Source organism: Osmerus eperlanus, chromosome 16, assembly GCF_963692335.1.
Source record: "Osmerus eperlanus chromosome 16, fOsmEpe2.1, whole genome shotgun sequence".
Lineage (NCBI taxonomy): Eukaryota > Metazoa > Chordata > Actinopteri > Osmeriformes > Osmeridae > Osmerus > Osmerus eperlanus.
Genome location: NC_085033.1, coordinates 1,740,434 through 1,758,666, shown reverse-complemented (window position 1 = coordinate 1,758,666; position 18,233 = coordinate 1,740,434). Strand labels below are relative to the sequence as shown.

At 47.0% G+C, this 18,233-nt stretch overlaps 1 protein-coding gene across 1 annotated transcript in view; it reads left to right on the top strand.

The window, feature by feature from the left end:
- The first annotated feature begins 881 nt into the window (after window positions 1–881).
- Window positions 882–18,233, top strand: part of LOC134037148 (cadherin-2-like) — a 54,422-nt gene continuing 37,070 nt past the window's right edge. The window contains exons 1-2 of the mRNA XM_062482499.1: window positions 882–1,101; window positions 3,017–3,125. Of these exons, the coding sequence (XP_062338483.1) occupies window positions 1,045–1,101; window positions 3,017–3,125 (166 nt within the window). The 5' untranslated portion in view covers window positions 882–1,044. The remainder of the gene's footprint in view (window positions 1,102–3,016; window positions 3,126–18,233) is intronic.

Genomic DNA, 18,233 nt, shown 5'->3' with positions numbered 1-18,233 from the left:
AAAATAAACTGATTTCGTTGCCTGCATTGGGGTGTTAGATATTTCACTTAGATATTACCTAAGTGAAAACAAGATATCATTACATTTTAGATTTAGTCATTTAGCCATTTAGCAGACGCTCTTATCCAGAGCGACTTACAGTAAGTACAGGGACATTCCCCCGAGGCAAGTAGGGTGAAGTGCCTTGCCCAAGGACACAACGTCAGTTGGCATGACCGGGAATCAAACTGGCAACCTTCGGATTACTAGCCCGATTCCCTCACCGCTCAGCCACCTGACTCATTATCACCTACAGTAACAGAGATAATGGTAAAAGGAGAAATTACACATATGATTTGCATGAGGATGTAAGGTGTAATACATGTAATACATCACAGACAGTAGACTGATCTATATGACACTTGCAGGTTGAAGGATGTTTAATTCAAAAATTCGAATTATTCTGAAAGAACAACTTTCATTGATGTATATAATCAGTCAGTGTTAACTAAGGTAGGGCCTTCAGTACTGGGAACAATTTAGGTCAGGATGTAAAAAAAATTCAGGCTTCCATCATAGTAAGCAGCCAGACCTGGCACTAAGCCAGATAGGCAGTAGGCAAAAACACATCTCCTTTATTTACGGTTCCATAAAGATCTGACTCTTAATACTAAGCAGACTATGAACATACGGTCTTGCCAGGCCACCTGTGCAAAACCAGAATTATATTGTTGTTGGAAGGAGGGGAGTCGGACAATAACAAGGAAGGGGCAACATGTCTAGTTTCAACTCACAGTGAATTTGGCATTTTGACCAGTAGAGAGAGACAGTGAGATTCCGGAACGGCTCTTTGTATTGGACTGCATGGGAGGGGGTGGGAGTAGCAGCCTCAGTACCAGGCGGTGAATTCAGAACAGAGCAGAGAGTGGATAGGGGAGGCTGCTACACGCTGCTGCCGCTGCTGCCTTTGTCGTAAAGGGAACGCTCGAGCCATCTAAGCTGCTGCAGACATACGGATATTTATCACGGACTTCAAGAGGAAATAAACAGCGAAAAATCACATCCATGTACTTACAAAAGGGTGGGGGTTTGCCTCTGTTGGCGCTCTTTGCAGTTTTGCAGGTAGGTTTATGTCCCTGAAACGATTGTGTTGAGTAACCCAGGACTGGGCAGTTCAAGAGCTTGCTTTTAGTGACGATGCTAATGTTCCGCGGAATACGATACACTGTTGACCGTTGGCTTGCATGTCCTCAAAAATAGGTTACATCAAAGATAACCTACTAGCAATACTTGTCTACAAATTTGCTCTTATGCTATGTCCACTGTTACAGAGAATGTGTTACTTCGAGAGATGGTATTGTTGTTGTCATTCCAAAAAAAGAACATTTTAAAATGCCGGTTTTTGTAGGCTAGGGTGTTGTAGGCAATTTTGTGTGAAGGCTGAACTATCAGGGTCACAATGGAATTTAATCATGTAAAAATGTGTGTACGTTTTTAACGCAACATGGTTACAATGTAGTGTTTAGAATATATGGTGGCTATTTCAAAATATCCTTGTTACAAAGTTAGGCTATTACTACTCAATAAGCCTTAAGGCAATTGTTATCCCGGTCTTGTAAGGCTATCAACAGCCATTCAAATCCACTTTACAGAATAGGGGGGGTTCTAATACACAAAGTATGTAAGGGAACAGTTAGAGTAGCCTAATGTTTTTACCCCCATACCCAAATTAAGGTGCAAAACAGCATAGCAATGAATAATCAGTTTTGTCAAATGGGTGCATGTCTGTTTTCTTCAGAGACGAGGGATTTACTTGCTCACTGGCAAAAAAAAACGAACCCCGAACATTCGCTATTTTCAGTAATCATCTTTTCAAACTCTTTAAACATAGGCTAACTGTTAATAGAATGTGATGTGATTCAGTCATACGTTGTTTTGTTTATTTTGAACGCTAGCTATCCTAAATTTAAAGTGATTTTATATGAAATAGTTTTACTTTTTAAAGCATCGAGATGTTGTTTTTGATGGGTTGCAAGACTTAAGGCAGAACTACGCATCGACCATTTTCGATTTAAATCCCGCTGATTAAGAAGTGGCATGGTTACCCTCAATGCTCTTTTTCTATGGGACTCTACTCCTTTCAAATTCTTTTGAGGGTCTCTCCAATAGGATTAAACGTATTTGGGAGGTGGGTCACGAGTGGATGCCCATCCTGTATGGCTGATTAAATTTGCATGCTTATATAAAATGTGTGAATCTTTTGCAACTCAAATATGTTTTGCTAATTCATTTTAGTTGGGGCTTACTTTTCATTCAACGTTATAAATGTGTCACTAATCACCCTGCATAAAAAGGTAAAGAAAAACCCTTTGCATAAAGTGTAAACTTGTCTGAATATCAGTTTTAATGTTTTAGCACATTATTTTGGTTCGTCTTTGGTTGAAGATTGAATAGATTCTTGAGAGAAATGTAAATAGATTTTAACCAATTTATAAAACACTGATTATGACAACAATGAATACCCGCTAGAGAGAAAGAGAGACACTTTGATTTTGTGAAGTGGTCAGGAGCTCATGTATAGGTGCCCAAAGAAACGTTATCGTTATGTATGTTTTGAAAGAAATCAAGAGGATCACATTTTAGTAGACAGACATTCATACACTGGAAAAGGTCCCATCTGTACAACATTAGCCTGTTAGTTTCTGTTTTACTGTTCCGTCTTTGCTCTTCAAAGTGGTCTGTTTTGTCCAGAGCTGTGTGCTGATCAGAGTGGCTGGCAGAGAGCTATAGCGACTCCATATCTTGGACCTGGCCCCTCCTGAGCACAAATAGAGCTTGTTCTTGCCTAGCCAAGCTTTTTGCCTAATGCTTAACCCTTTTGGCCTCATTATCCTAATTGCGGCCCCAACTATAAAAACAACAGATGCTTTTGTGCGACTGCGAGGACTTGAGAACGTGACCAGGAGTTTCAGAGGTAGTCAGAGTGCATTTTGGAGGGGTGATTTATGACTCATTCCCCCCCCCCCCTCCCCCTCAGATTGCTGTGGCGGGCAGGGGCACCCCAGCATGCAGGCCGGGCTTCTCTGAAGATGTGTACAATGCTGCAGTGCCAGGAACTTCAGAGAAGGGACAACCCCTCTTCAATGGTGAGTTTGTGATGAATTTTCCCGTTGTTACGTAGACGTTAGCGTGTGTCTCCCTGTTTTGCTTTGTTTTTTGGTGCGATTTTGTGTGCTTTACTCCATACGTGCTTCAAACACATGTTTTAACAATTATTTTGGCGGTAATGTGGGCTAAGAATCATGTTGTTTGGCTCGTAAAGCCATAAAACCTCAATCAGAATTTTTTAAATCCTGTGTCGGATACATTTTTTCGCAGCAGTACTTTGGAGGAACATGATTAAATCAATTGTATCTGATTGTTGAAATGTTAGTGCTTTAACGAGAACAGCAATACAAAGTCTAGCTTATTGGTTAATTACATATTTAGTACACTGAATTACATTTTAAACCAAAAGATCTAAAGTAAGCAATGTGAAGTTATTAAGCAGCATTTGTGTACATCTGTATAGGAATACTGACTGGATACAGTTGAGAAGTATCAAGGAATGAATGGTTACATGTTCCTCAACCCACATTTTATAACTCAATTTTGCATTGTCACTCCACTTTCCTCTCACAAAAGGCATACAGCTAGCAACAAATGGATACTGCTTTTTTGTGTGGTGTGTGCATGCACAATTCAAATCCACTGTTGTGATGTCAAAACAAGTTGTTTTGCATTTGCACAGGAGCAAAGTCATGATTTTCATCATATTATTTTGGATCAGACATTATATCACAGACAACATAACCAGCTCTGTGCACTGTTGGTATTAGGAAAGGGTTAAGTGGCAGAAACTAAGGCAACTTGAAACACTGCTGACACTCACAGATGGTAATAAAACAGGAATATGTCACCAACGTGCCATCTGAACGGTTGGAGCCTTGAGGTCATTTGGACCAGAAAACATTCCCACTTCTGTTGGATTTCACAGTGTGTGTCTAAAAGTCACAGTCACCCGAGTGTGAGTCAGAGAGAAATGGAGGGGGAGCGACAAAGAGCAATAGGAAGAGAGAGAGAGAGAAATATATAGACAGAGAAAAAAAGGAAAGGGTGGAACAGAAATGGGGGTGCTTTCACTAGGCCTTACCTGCTGCCCAGACTCTGTTTGATCTTCTATGTGATGGATTTCCCTCTCTGTTGGCTTGTGGATGAGCCGTGACCAGGGGTAATCAGGTTCCCTTTTGTCTGCCCCCCCCTCACTCACCCCCCCCAACTCCTCTTTTCTTCACCCCCTCCCATCCCCCCCCAGCCCTCTATGGAGCCCTTCTCTGGACAGAGAAGTAGGCTACTCCTGTGTCATTGTCATTCGCTGGGGCTCAGCACCGTGGGATGACGTTAATGAAACTCCATTTCCCTAATGAAAGGCTCCTGTGGCATGTTTTGAAAGACAAAGGTCTCACAGTGTGTGGAAAGTGTAAGCCCCCCTGTTTGTGTGTGTGCGTGGGTTCGTTTTTGGGGGTTGCAAATTCACTCACAGCCATGCTGCTCCGTGATATTGTTTTTGACCAGGAGCGGGGGTCTGCTTTCAAGGCTCTCCAAGCCACATGAGGCGCTGACTAATGCCACCATCGTTTCACCATGAGAATGCCTGCCTGCATTTCATTACTTTTCTTAATTGCACCCTAAGGCCTTAAATAATGAATGAAAAGGCATCGAATGAATCTTGCCTCAGTTGCTCCCCTCAACATACCTTAGTGTTCCTGCTCATTGTAACAGAAAATCCCTCCGTGTTATGTCAGAAATAATCTAGCAGCCTCATTGTCATATGCATGAACCTGTCCTCATTTAGAAAGCTATTAGGGAAGAAGTTAAACCTGGGTCTCTCAGTAGGGCTGGGATGGTTTGCTCTAGTTTGAAAAATATCAGTTTGGAATATGATTGTAACGCTAGCAGAAGGCAGTATTAGATAACAGTCAAATGAACCCATCACATTCTGGGCTCCAGCCCCATAGAGACTGTGGAAGGTGTTCTGGTTAGGGCTGTCTCACCCTTCTTGAGCTCATGTTGATTCCAGTAATAGATGAGCAGAATACACAAGGTGAAGGGAAGTAAGACAAAGACGCATTCAGTTGCTTAACAGAAGATAAAGCACTGCCTCTGCTGCAGTAGCAAATGCACCTTTTACATATCAATGCCTCCACAGTTAGCAGAAGTAATAATTGGAAAAATGCAATGGAATGACTTTTCGAGGGGCGCACAGTGAAAGTATCGGCTGGCCCGGTGAACGCGCCGCCGATTTTCAATGGAATCGTTCAGGTGGGTTTCGACGACGTCGCTTAGCAGTGCAGCGGAGAGGAAAAGAAGGCAAAACAATTATTTATCCACGATGCCCTCCTCTCCGATGATGCGTTAAGGAGGCTTAGACTCTCTGTTTGTGAACTTTAAACCATGTCAGACTTAGGACGTTTTCCCACTGTCTAATCTTTGGGGCCCCGCATGACTCTCAAAGCTGGTAATATTTACTGAGGAGAGAGAAAAGACCAAACATGGGCTTCCCTCTTCCTAGTCCATTACACGTCACCGGAATGCCATAAGAGGAATTTGATGCCGTTATTTCCCGTTTGCTTTGGTTTTACTGTTAGTTGAAAGTGACTCATTGTGTGTTCGCCCGTCGAAAGGCTGAAACCTATTATTGTGAGGGTCATGGGCTAATATAATACTGGCTACAGAAAGCTGACAAACACAGCTCTGTGAAGTAGACAAAGCCTTTTTAAGCAGGGTGGTAAAGTGAGTCAGTCAGAGCATTATTCAGCAGAGAGGCTTCCCTCTCCAAAACTAGGTTAATGAAAAGCCCAAAAGCATAATTGAACTTAATACAGTCTCTTATGCAGCCACCCTGCCAACCTTAACCCCCCCATCCCTCGTATCCTACTTTCTTTCCCCCACCCCTCCACCCCCTGCCTAGCCCTTCTTAGATGTTTTTTGCCAATTAAGCGTGCTCTGGCGATGAAAGACTACTGTGTTTATATTCTCCTTCCAACCTCGGTTAAAGTGCTTTTAACGGCAGTTCACTGACCGTGTCCACGGTACTCTGTGCTTGGCTGGGGGGGGGGGGGGGGGGGGGTGTCGACTTCTGAGGTTGGGGAGACACAGTTGGCCGATTTTACAATGTGGTTTAAACAAGCAGTGTCAAGATTGGCGATGAAAGAGTGACTCACCCGGCCTGCGACTGTGCTCACGTATTGCCGTAGTGAAACGTTGACTGAACACATCTCTTGGCCTTAAGAAATCACATGGTTTCTCGTTACCTGCTCGTTAAAAGTATAATGACCTTGCAATGCTCTGTGTGAATAAGTCAACAATTTGAGACCAATGTTTGCCCCTAATTTTGATGAAAAACCACACCGGGTGAAAGAAAAAGGCTGTTTCTATTTTGACTGAGTCCATTTGGGCATGTTGTTCTGGCTCCTTGCGTTGAGTGCATCAGGATTCTGGTAAGGGACTACAGCTGGGACTGCTCTCTGAAGAGGTGAAGCGGAGAGAGAGAGAGAGAGAGAGAGGCCCTCATGTTTGGTCAGACATGACCCCGTTCAACCCTGTCCTGTAAATTGGGCAGTGGTGCTCAGCAAACAGACATAACCGGGGGTCGAGTGGGTAAGAGGGCGGGGGAGGGGAACCCTCGCTAGCGCCAGCTGAATGGAAGACCAGCCAAGCGGGGTCACGACCCTCACCAGGGGAGGCTGCAGATGCTCAGCACCTCTCAGTGTGTTTTCCTGACCTATGTTGAGGAACATCTATCATGAGGAGAGAAGGGTCTGGCCGAAACACTCAGACCCTGACCAGGACTGGGAGCTGTGTTGGGTGTGTGTGTGTGTGTGTGTGTGTGTGTGTGTGTGTGTCCGAATTCGGCCAAGCAGAATGAGACAGACAGGCGTTCACTGTATTCATCTTCATGATGCTGTGTCTGAAATACTGCAGAAAAGTATTAACTGGGATTATACTCCCTAATTTGGCCCCAGTTGGAAGTGAATAAAGAGAGACGCGATCAGAGAATCAACAGAGATTGTTTCCCTTTTGTGTGTCTCTCTGGGTTCAGCCTATGACATTGGCGAGCACACGGTCGCACGAATACGGAATATGTGTTGGAGAATTATGCTATTAGGTGCATGAGGTGAGCGCTGATGTCTGAGCCAAGCCCTGAATAATTCAGTAGTCAAACAAGGCTTCCATGATAGTCGGATCCCTAGTGGAACTGTGATGAGATCCATACCGCAAGCTCAGAGGAGCTGTCACCCAGAAGAGGAGAGCCCAGAGGTGCAGCGGAACAGACCTTTCCTATTCTCCGCCTGGAACACGAGCCCTCTTATCTCTTTGTCGTAGTCGGACATCAACGGCAACCCCACGACCATCACTGTTTGATGGGTGCCTCGAAATCCTTCTCTTCGCCCCTCCCTTGTTTTTAAGCCGAGCCAGCGTTTCCAGTGTGATTCTGCCTGCTGGACCAGTCCATTGCTCTTCTCATTCCGTCTCCCTTTTTTTCTTCGGGAAGCGGATCAATAAATCCAGGGTCTTTGTTTGGACTGATCAATACGTTGTAATGAAGGCTGCGCTCCAATTCCCAGCTAAAGCATCGCCGGCGGCATTGGGAGGAATCCGGCTTTATTCTTTATTGTTATGAGACCCTATAAATTTTCATCGGGCCGTCACTGTTGGTTTCTCCCGAGCACGCCACTATGGCCTAGATAACCGCCACATATCGTGCCAGCTGATTGGATCTCTGTGGTATATGACTTCAATACCCAACCTTAGATGCAGTTCTCTCCTACTGATACGAGACAGGCGTCAGTACGCTGGCAAACAGACACCACCGAGATCTGTCACATGATCAAAGACTCTATACCTGTCCCGAGGCTCTATCATAACAATAAAAAAGTAATGGCGTTAACATATTAAAGCAAGTGCACCCATCTGTGGCTAATTTGCCCGAATGGGGTGGAGGATGGGGAGGGGATGTGTGTGTGTGTGTGTGTGTGTGTGTGTGTGTGTGTGTGTGTGTGTGTGTGTGTGTGTGTGAGGGAGGGTAGATAGGTCCTTTTTAGGGCCGACTCAGTATTGTGACAGGAGAGGGCATATTTTATTTATGTCTGACCTTTTTCGCCAGCGCCTCCTTATCAAACAGGTAGCCTGCACATCGTCTCCTCGCGTTTGGAAGCAGACAGGAACTCGAAAATGAAATTCCTGAATGCAGATAAAAGTATTTCGTGGAGGGCTGACATTGCGTCCTGGCTTTTCATCGCCCCTGCTCATATCGCTCATATCAGCCCCTGGCTCCGGCCGTTGCTATCGGCGCTCCAGAGTGTGTGTGACACTGACGTTTGCCAGCAGTTAAGGTGCCTCTCTATTATGCCTGTGAGTGTGTGTGGGTGTTTGTCCTTGGCATATAATTAGCCTGTTCAACCTAGACGTCCCCTCTGTGCTGGTGGGGTGCTTGGCCGGCAAAGGGTTCTGGAAGTTCCAGCTATTTCTAAGGGCCATAGCTCTCTATCGAGCATTATATGACCAGTCATTGACTAAAACATTTGACGCTATATTTACAATTATAATGGGTATATTTTTTGAAATCCGTTTAGGATTTGGCCTCCCACTGTGTCTAGTAGTATAACTATTCATGAGGGGAATGGATTCAGAGAGAGGGCTCACTCCATGTTCTCTAGGGTAGTGGTTCCCCAGTCATATGAAGGTTATGCCCTTTTATTGGTTATTTGGATCTGAACCACACCTGGGCCCCTCAAGCCTTGAACCAGCACTGCTTGCCTTTCCAAACGGATGTGTGCGCTTCAATCTAAAAAACTGTCAGAAGAAAAAAGATTAATTTTGCTTTCTAAAACAATCCTTCCCCGTAAGTAGTCTGTCACAAGGTGAGAGGAGGCTGAAATCCTTCTTGTTGATTGTTCTCTGGGTGCTGCGGGGGACCTTGCACTCTAATTCGGAAGTGTGAGTTTTATTTAACATAAAACACATCCGGAAAGTGTATAACATGACCCCACTATGTAATGAGGTCAGGTATAAATAGCCTTATTGACCCGGCTTTCCGCACATATGCTTCCATAAATGTAGCTGGGCCAGTGTTATTTTTCACTAGTGAAATTCCAGACCGCGGTGAGGGTAAAATACGCCAGCTTGCACTTGGCAGACAATAGATCAACACTGTGGGGTGAAATGTTTATTTTACCAAAGGACCGGCCTGTGGACTTTAGTGCTCTGCTTTTTTCTCTTGTGTGGAGGGCATGCGACTTTGGGCAGCTCAGTGAACAAGCCCATATCTCTGCTCTAGATCCTTACAAAGACAGCCCTGTTTGCAGTGTTGGCCCGGCAGTCGATTGAGCAGTATTCAAACCCCCTTTTCATTGTTCCCTCCTCCCATCCACTCCCCCACAGTTGGACTTTTTCTCTCTCGCTTCATTATGCTAGCTAGCCTCGTGTGCAGTTGCCAGCCCTTACATTTTCCATTGCTTCCTCAACTCAGGCGGCGTTAAGCGTGAAATAAAATTCAAACAAACAGAGAACAAATGCTGTTTGCAGGCACTCAGCTTTCTCTCCATCATGATTATTCTGTTTGTGTTAGAACACTCTGAATCCCGAAACCACCTTCTTGAAAGATTTGGACCGGGGTGTGGCCGATGGCGGCACACGCGTGTGATCCTGTAGCCCTTACTGGAAGATCTGTGAGTCCCTTGTAGGCGTGTGTAAAGAAGTGTTTGCTAAAGGTGCCGCAGTAGGACCTACTCTTGTCCACAGGGTCACAGGAGTGAAGTGAATACTTGAAAAGGAATTCATGTATTTATAAGGCAGCATTTGCAAATTGAGAGTGCAGCTTTTCATTGAAACCAGAGCAGAGACTCCGCCTCATTTGAAGTGCTTTAGTCCTGATGTGAAGCTGAGGGGTTTTTAAGACCCCGTGCTGAGTTCTGGAGAGGCTACAAGAATTGACACGCCATTATTCCCACTGACAACAAAAGGGAAATTTGAGGCAGGGAGACATTAATTGACCCAGATACTGTAACCACGTTCACAAAGGCCAATATCCTGCCTGGAAAGAGACGACTCCCTCCCGCGGGGCCACGCCAGCTATTGTGTTCCAGTGGGAGGGCGGGGCGCCGGGGGGGGGGAGGGAGGGGGGGTTCGCAGCAGCGCTTCTCTGGACACTGGCCTCTGATGGGTCTCCAGGTCCTATCCTGTGACATCCTCGACACATCTCTCCCCCTCCCCCTCTTCCATCCCTCTGTCTCTCTATCCACCCATCCCCCTCCCTCTCATCCCTCCAGCCCTCCCTTCCCTCCCTGTTCCACGCAAACATTCACCCGGAGATGGATGAGCAAGCCCGGCCCTACAGGAATGATTGATGTGCTTTAATTGAGTAATGCGATGACACTAGTGGAGCGTTTTGCTTTACATTACGTGCCAAAGCAGTGCGGTTTGTTTCTTGCGGCGACCTTGGCAACCTTATGAGCCCAGTCATGAGAGCGAAGCGCCGTTAGAATAGCGAGGGTGATATTTTTGACGAACGACTCCGGGGATGTTTTGTGGAGCTCGTGTTTTTGATATTTCCCAGAGGCCTGTTGTTTCAGCTGAGGAGGGGCCCGTGTGTCTGGGAACACGGCCGCAGAAGACAGGATATGAGGAACGCTGACTGGCGCCCACAACTCACTGATCACATCGAAAAAGGGCACCCCCCGCGAGGACTGGTTATTGATATCCGGTGAAAAATAAAACTCATTAGTTTGATTCATATCGGTTTCATCTCGGCCATCGTCGTGATTGGTAACAATCACCACCATTGGAACATGCACCTTCCCCCCCCCCACCCTCCACATCCCAAACTGTTTGCTCATCAGATGCTTGGACATGCCCTGTCGGTATTACTGTCCCTCTTAAAGTGATCTAGCGTTATGGGGTCTTGCTGACACGGGCATGTTCGCCGCCACACGACGGACATTGTGACGGCGCTGCAGAGTGATTCTCAGTTAGCGTCAAGGCATGTGCTGAGGCACACAGAGATTTTTGGCTGGCTGGCTGGCTGGCGGTGCGCTCCCTGGGTTTATATTATCTCAGGCAACGTCGATATTTACAGAGGCATTAAAGATTGTATGCCGTGTCGCCGGGATATTTGATGTAATGTTGCGGACTCAGCAGGAGAGTCTGAAGGGAACTGCTGCTGAAAGATATACATGTCAGGCCTGTCCTGGAACCTAACCCAGATGAGGTGGACCTAATAGGATTCTAAAATGAAGGATATCAACAAAACGACCAACCTCAAATGAAATCTCAAGTTTTCCTGTCCTCTTTTGATAACTGATCTGTATTGCTGGATGGTGAACCAAACTGCCCCCCCCCCCACCCACACACACACACCGCCTTAGCAACAGTAGCCAGAAAATATGAGGGGATTGTTTCTTGTAACTCATTAAATCATTAATTCAACATGACTGTTGAAAATGTAATGTCAACACGAAACCAGACGATAACATCAGGGGTATATCTGAATGCCCAAAACCCATGCTTACTTAATCATAGTTCCTTTGTGTGAATGGACCTACAGCTCTCTCCGGCTGGCTGGTGCATGACTCTGTGTACCGTGTTTCCTCTGCCACACTGTCACCTACTGGAGAGAAGCACGCTCCAGCTCGTATAGATTCCGTGCCACTCTCTCACGCTAAGTGTTCGAAGCATCGCGACCTTTGTAGGAGATAAGCATCCTTCGACTGACTTGAAGAGTTTGGAATAACCGCCTCAGTCGTTAATTTATGGCATTGCTAACCATATGCGGGCTATGAGCCAAGGTTATTGACCTTTCATGCCTGTCAGTAGTGATAGAGGATAGGGGCCTCCGTGAGAAAATGAATTGGGCTTATTAAGGAAGCCGGGGGTTAGAGTAAGACCTGGAGGCCGGCTTCATCCTCCACTTCTCCCTTCCAGTGGGAATTCAAATGACTAGTATTTCACTATTTGACCAATTCTTTGCTGCCAGAGTAGATATTGATGGGGCCCGCAGACGGGATCACACCGAGCCACAAAGCCTCGTTCTTCACACGTACAGCATCCGAGAGAGGTCAGGGGTGAAATGCCCGAACCGATCACGGGATTAACACTGGCTGTTGCCTCCGCTCGCCGCCGCGCCTCCTGAGCGGAGATCATTGCCATCGGTCGTAGACGAAGGCTTGGCCCCGGGATTTTGAAAATGAGGATTTGATGCAAAGGGGATTTAATTGCTGCTTGGACGTTTTTTTTCCGTTTCAATCCCATATTCTTTGATCTTCTCACAGGCTCTTTAGGTGCGATTGGTTTCTGAGCGCACGGTCTGGATACACGCGCAGAGTCTGAGACAGATGAACGATGTTGTGAATGTTGAGCGGGACAGGGGAGTGATGTCTAAGGCTGTGGGCAGAGAAGACTGATCCAACAGCCCTCCATCACAGAACTCCCTCAAAGCTCCCAGTATGAACAGGCTCGTGGGAGGCACAATCTCCCACAGCAAGCATTTCTACTGGGGCAAACATTCTCATATTACATTCGTCCGGCCTCACGAACCACACGCCGTTTTCAATCGGGCCTTGTTCCCAGAGGATTCGGCTAAAACCATTTTTATTGACCCTGGAGAGGCTTATCCGGGCCTGAGCCATTGTTTTGGTTCATAGACGTTCGTATTAAGACAGGGACACTGTCCCATCCCTCTGGAAATACACAAGAAAGATGAGTCCGGAAACAGGACGGCAGCACCATATCTGTGTTTGTTCTGTTATTAGAAGCTGTCCCCAGTGGCTCCAGCTGAGGGCCCATCTCTAATAACAGTGGCGAGGGCTTATCACAATCTGCTCCTTCGTCCAGTGATTCTTGTACAGTCGGCCTACACACACATGAACTCCAAGCCCTGTGTCGTTTGGAGAGGGAGGAAGAGGGCAAGGAGAATGGACCGATGCCGGCCCGGCCACCGCGGTCATCATTTGGATGAGCGTGTTGAATCTTTCAGGCGATTGTTTATTTGCGCCGACATAGCCGCTGGGTGAGGTCAAGCGACAAACAATGTACGGGGACGGTTCCGCGCCTGTGTGTGTCTCACCAGCACCCGACTGTGTGTGCGCGCGCCAAAGGATAATGGACGACAAATAAATGATCTGGAAGATGTATCGTTTTTAGCGGATCGCGGATTTGTGCGTGGGGAGGGGGACAGGGGTCAGGGGTGTTTATTTTGGGCCGCCAGTTCTCCGTATCTCAAAGTCCCGCACTCTTAGCAGGAGGTAGGGGATAGTGGGTGGCAGTTGATAGGGGTAACATAAACAGAGATAAGCCCCCCCTCCTGCCTCCTAGTGCCTGTTGAGGACGGGCCTGCAACATGGAACACCTCCTCCCTGACACAACTCGACTATTTCCGTCTTAACTGTTTGGACTAGGACAATTTATTTAAGATGATGGGGGGGAGGGGGGGGGGGGTTGTCCAGTCCTTCAAATTGTTCTGTATTGGATGAGCAGTAGAATGACAATGGTTTCGGAGAAGTCCATTTGAATGTGAAAAGGCTTGTTTTCTCTCTCAGAGTCCAACAGAGAATGCGTTGTCTGGGAGTGCGAAGGTCATAATGACACAAACAAGGCATTGTGTGGGGAAATGGCAGTGCATTTATCCTGTGGTTTATGCTTTGCCTTTCTGCCTACCGACACTAGCCATTGTCAGTGTTTTCTGAAGGCTGTATGTTCACTGGATGATGGACACTTTCGAATACAATACGGATTAGTGTGATGTTAGCGCATGCATACGAATGCATGTCCCATTTATGTGTGATTTGCAGTAAATGGATAAGTGATTTGCTTTTTTATACTTAAAAAAAACTGAGATGAGAATTAATTTAAATCCATTTCTCTATTTGTGTTTGCAATTTAACTTTCCCACATATGAAAATTGGTGGTGTTTTTATACAGAGGGGGATTATAAGGAGTGGATAATAATAATGCATGTTTGAATAAAGGATGATGCAGAAATAGACTATATAAAAAATAAAACATCTCCAGTGTTTCCCCTAGGTTTACAGACGATTTAGTTTTTTTAATAAAAGAGCAAGCTGTAGACCTGTTTTATAGGAAAGGTAACCTTAAATGACTTATTTTGTGATCTGGCGCTATATATCTGGCGACCCCCTAATATAATGGTAAGGGAAACACTGATGTCTACGTCTGATATTGTAGAGGAGAAGTGTGTGGATTTGCACCCAGGCATGCGGTCCTTGCGCATTGTCATGCCTGCAGCTGTGCACACGATTCATGGCATGAAGTCATACAAACGGACTGTTGGTTCTGCTGGTGCTAGCTCGGGGGGAAGAGGGCGCGGGGATGGGGGAGAGGGCTAGGGCGGAACTTTCCGGTAGATGAATCTGAAGGAGTTAGGAGTACACCTCACCATGACTGGTCTGTGTCCCTACCCGCCTGTTACCAGAGCGCTATCTGGAGAACGTCATAGGCTAACAAGCCAGCCTGCTGCTTTAAGGCCGGGGATAATGGTGAGGAGCGGCCCTGTCAGAGTCCTGGCCACAGCAGGGGCCACGAAGGGGTGCTGTGTTAGGGGGGTATTAGGTACTGGCCACTGTTGACAGCTGGAGCAGCATTCCATGCCACTTGTCCGTGTCTGACTCCCCACCCCCCTCCCCAATCCAAGCCTGTGATTATCCCGGTCCTTTATTTATCAACCCGTCCTCCGCACGGTTGCAAAATGTGATTGCAGCGCCATCGATTTGTGTTTATGTGAAATAAGGTGGGCCAGACGCAGGATGCAATCTGTAGTCTCAGTCTTTCTAATGTCTCTCTCTCTCTCTCTCAAACCCCCTTCTTCTCTCTTGTTTTCACACACTATCTTTCTAACCCTCTCTCACCCTATCTCTTTCTATCACCCTCTCTCCCTCTTTCTCTATCTCTCTCCCTCCCCCCTCTCTCTCACACCGTTTATCTTTCTCACCCTCTTTCTCTTCGTCTAACCCGCCCTCCCTCCCTCACTCCCTCCTCCCTCTCTCCGTCTCTGGATGAAGGGGGACAGTGGTTGCTTCTTAGCATGTTCCTCAGGTCCCAGTGTGGTCTAAGCATGTGTGTGTGGGAGCAGCTGTGCACCAACGTTAAACGTCATTCTGTGGGGGATAAGTGGGGATTGGCATACCTCCCTCGCCAGAGAGTGTTTCATCTGCTCACAAAATCATGGCAGCTGGGCAGAGCTTTGGGCTTCGCCAACTCCTTCGCCAGTGTCTCGTGGCTGTAGGGAGGGAGAGAGGGAGACAGGGAGAGAGAGAGAGCTAGAGAGAGAGAGAGAGAGAGAGAGAGAGAGAGAGAGCTAGAGAGCTAGAGAGAGAGAGAGAGAGAGGGGCCACACTTCCCCGGCGACAGCCACAAGCTCGGCAAAAACTGCCGTTGCATGTGCTAAGAATTAGCACTGGCATAACTGTGTTAAGAGTGGCCCAACACTTTCAAGATGTGCGGTCAGCCCCTTAACGCCACCCCCCACCCCCTCCACTTTGTCGAACGGCACGCCATAATAGGAGGAAGTAGAAGAGGAATAAGAGTAATTTATGTGCGGAGGAGCAGCCTGGGATGAGGTTGCCCCTGGGGATTAATGGGAGTCTGTGTCTCTGTTCACAGGAAATATGAAAGGCTCTTTGTTGGTGGAGAGTTTTTTTTGTGCTGCCAGCAAATAACCACCCCTGTCATATAGAAAATCCCCCAGCCTCTAAATTCATTGCCTCCTCTGCCTCTCATCCTTCAACCTTCTTTTTTCCCCTTAAGCCTATGTGTTTTCTGTTGGGTCGCTCACTTACGACAACTCTGCGGCAAGGGCCCGGGGTGTCATGGTCTCCGGGCGGAAAGCGTGGCGCGCGTGTCGTCGGTATTCACGGTCACTTCCACGGTTGGGGCCTCGCAGAGTAACGGCGGACAAGCTCCGTGAAATAGGAGAACACAGGTGGTGATTCATGCTCTCACCTGTGATTCGGCGTCGTATTATCTGTCTGCCTCGATCTATTCCATCTATTGGGTCTATCTACTTTAGTCTGTAGCCTCTCTGTACAGCCACACAGCAGCTCTAGCGATCGCCTGCCTGTAAATCTTCCTACAAAACAACGATAACGATACATTCATTTGGCTGCCGCTGTTACGACAAAGCGACGTACAGAACTTCATGTTAGACCGGCTGTAATGGTTTGTTTTTGGTGCCGGACCTGCTGTCTGGTGGCGCTGAGGGTGAGAGGTGGGACTGAGCCTCCCCAGGTCTGGCCGACCCTCCCCAGGCAGGAAACCACCGCTTGACACCTCTCGGGCGGTGTGTCTTTCATCTGGTCGCGCCTCAACCCCCTCACACCTGCGGCTCAGGACAGGAAGGTGAAAGGCGAGCGAGAGGCGCTAATTGTTTGAAGTCACTTGTTAGATAGCCGAGGCTAAAACAGAGGTGCTGAAGACAAAGGATTTTTTCCACCAGAAACCTTCATTTTTCTCTCCTGCACCCTCCAAGCTCTTCGTGGTCAGAAGTGTAATTGTTTTACAATGCCTGGAAGACTGAATTATTTCCTCTGTTTTCTTGACTTTAAGGGTTAGGATTAGAATGCGCCAGATGCTATTGTTTTGTTCGTCTGCAACGCATTGGAATTCGCTCGAACGCTCAGTCTGTTAAGCACTTCAATACAGTACGCAGATTAAGGTGTTTATACAAAATCCTCTTTTCGGGGCTTCCGATCTTAGCAGGACTACTCAAAAGAGTTCTCATTCTTTCTCTCTACGACCAACGTTTTCTCTCAGGCACTGAGGCTCTGGGCATTGGCACGTCCATACATACCACAGCTTTATGTTTTCAGGAAAAACCCAAGAGCGGTAAACCAGGAAGTAAACACGTCACCTGAGACACTGAGAGCCTGAGTATCGAAACAAAACTCGACGCTCAGAATTGAATGACCCCAAAAGAGCAACTGCCATGTTTCGAAAAGAAATGAATCATGTTTTCCTATGTGCTTGTAAAGGTAAAGCTCAGATCATGGCAGAGCATAAAATTCAACTTTGCTGTGCTGTAATTTAATAGTTTGGCTCGAGTTTTGCTTGTCACTCTCTGTAGCTCTGTTCTGAACCGGACAATAGCTCTCTGCTTTCCTTCTACCTCTGAACAGTTCCACAGAGGAGGGAGCGAATCTATTGGCTCCGTATTGACTTCCCGGGGCCATCTCCAATGGATTTGACACGGATAACACTGTTGTGTTTGTAATGAAAGGGGGGGAGGGGCACCTAATAAAGCAAGGGACCTCCAGCTGAAAGAGAAGAAGAAGAGAAGTAAAAGAGAGAGAACTCCAGAGAAGAGGGCTTAAATGGGCAAAAGCTACGGGTTGTCAGGACAACCACAATCACGCTCCCAACCTGCCTTTCTTTCTTCCTGTCCTAGCAGAGAGCTCTGCTGGGGGGGGTGGGGGGGGGGGGGGGCAGAGTCCAAGCTAAATTGAAAGGCTTGAAACTAACCACTGGCATGCACTCATTTGATGCCATATAAAACCGTATAAATGCTTTATGAGGTAGTTGGCCCAAGTCGGCCCTGTCACTGTCTGGGCCTCAGTCTTGTTTTAATGAGCTTCGTTGTTTTATGTTTTTATTTAATTGTAATATCGAGAAAAAGCCATTCGTTTGTTTTAATTCACCGGTACTTGATGTCTGGGGTGGCATGGTTTAATAGTTGTCCTTTGGATAAGATAAGGTCTGATTTGTTCGGATAGTCCTCCATCTCATATAACCTAATGCTGGACTGATGAACTGAAGCTTTCTGGGTCAGAATCCATATAGGAACAATAAATCGGAGCCATGGCCCTGAGGGTTGTAATTGGCCATTAAGGTCTGCGTTTGGAGATGGAGCAGCCAGATGTCCCTGATGCGGCCGGGGGTCCACAGTGGTCTGGGGGAGGGGAGAGAAGGGGGGGCTCGTAGCTGGACACTGTCCCTCATTAAAATGACCAAGGCTGGGCTCGCAGGCCATAAATAAAGCCCTTTAATGTTCTTACCAGAGGAGCTCCCACAGTTTGCCCACAGTTCCGCCGTCGTAAAGAGACGGGGCCCGAATTCCCCAAGATTCTCTCTTGTCATGGCTCCCTGCACCAGGCTGTCCATCCCTGTTTAAATCTAGCACGTGGGCGTCCGTCCATCACTCCCGCCCC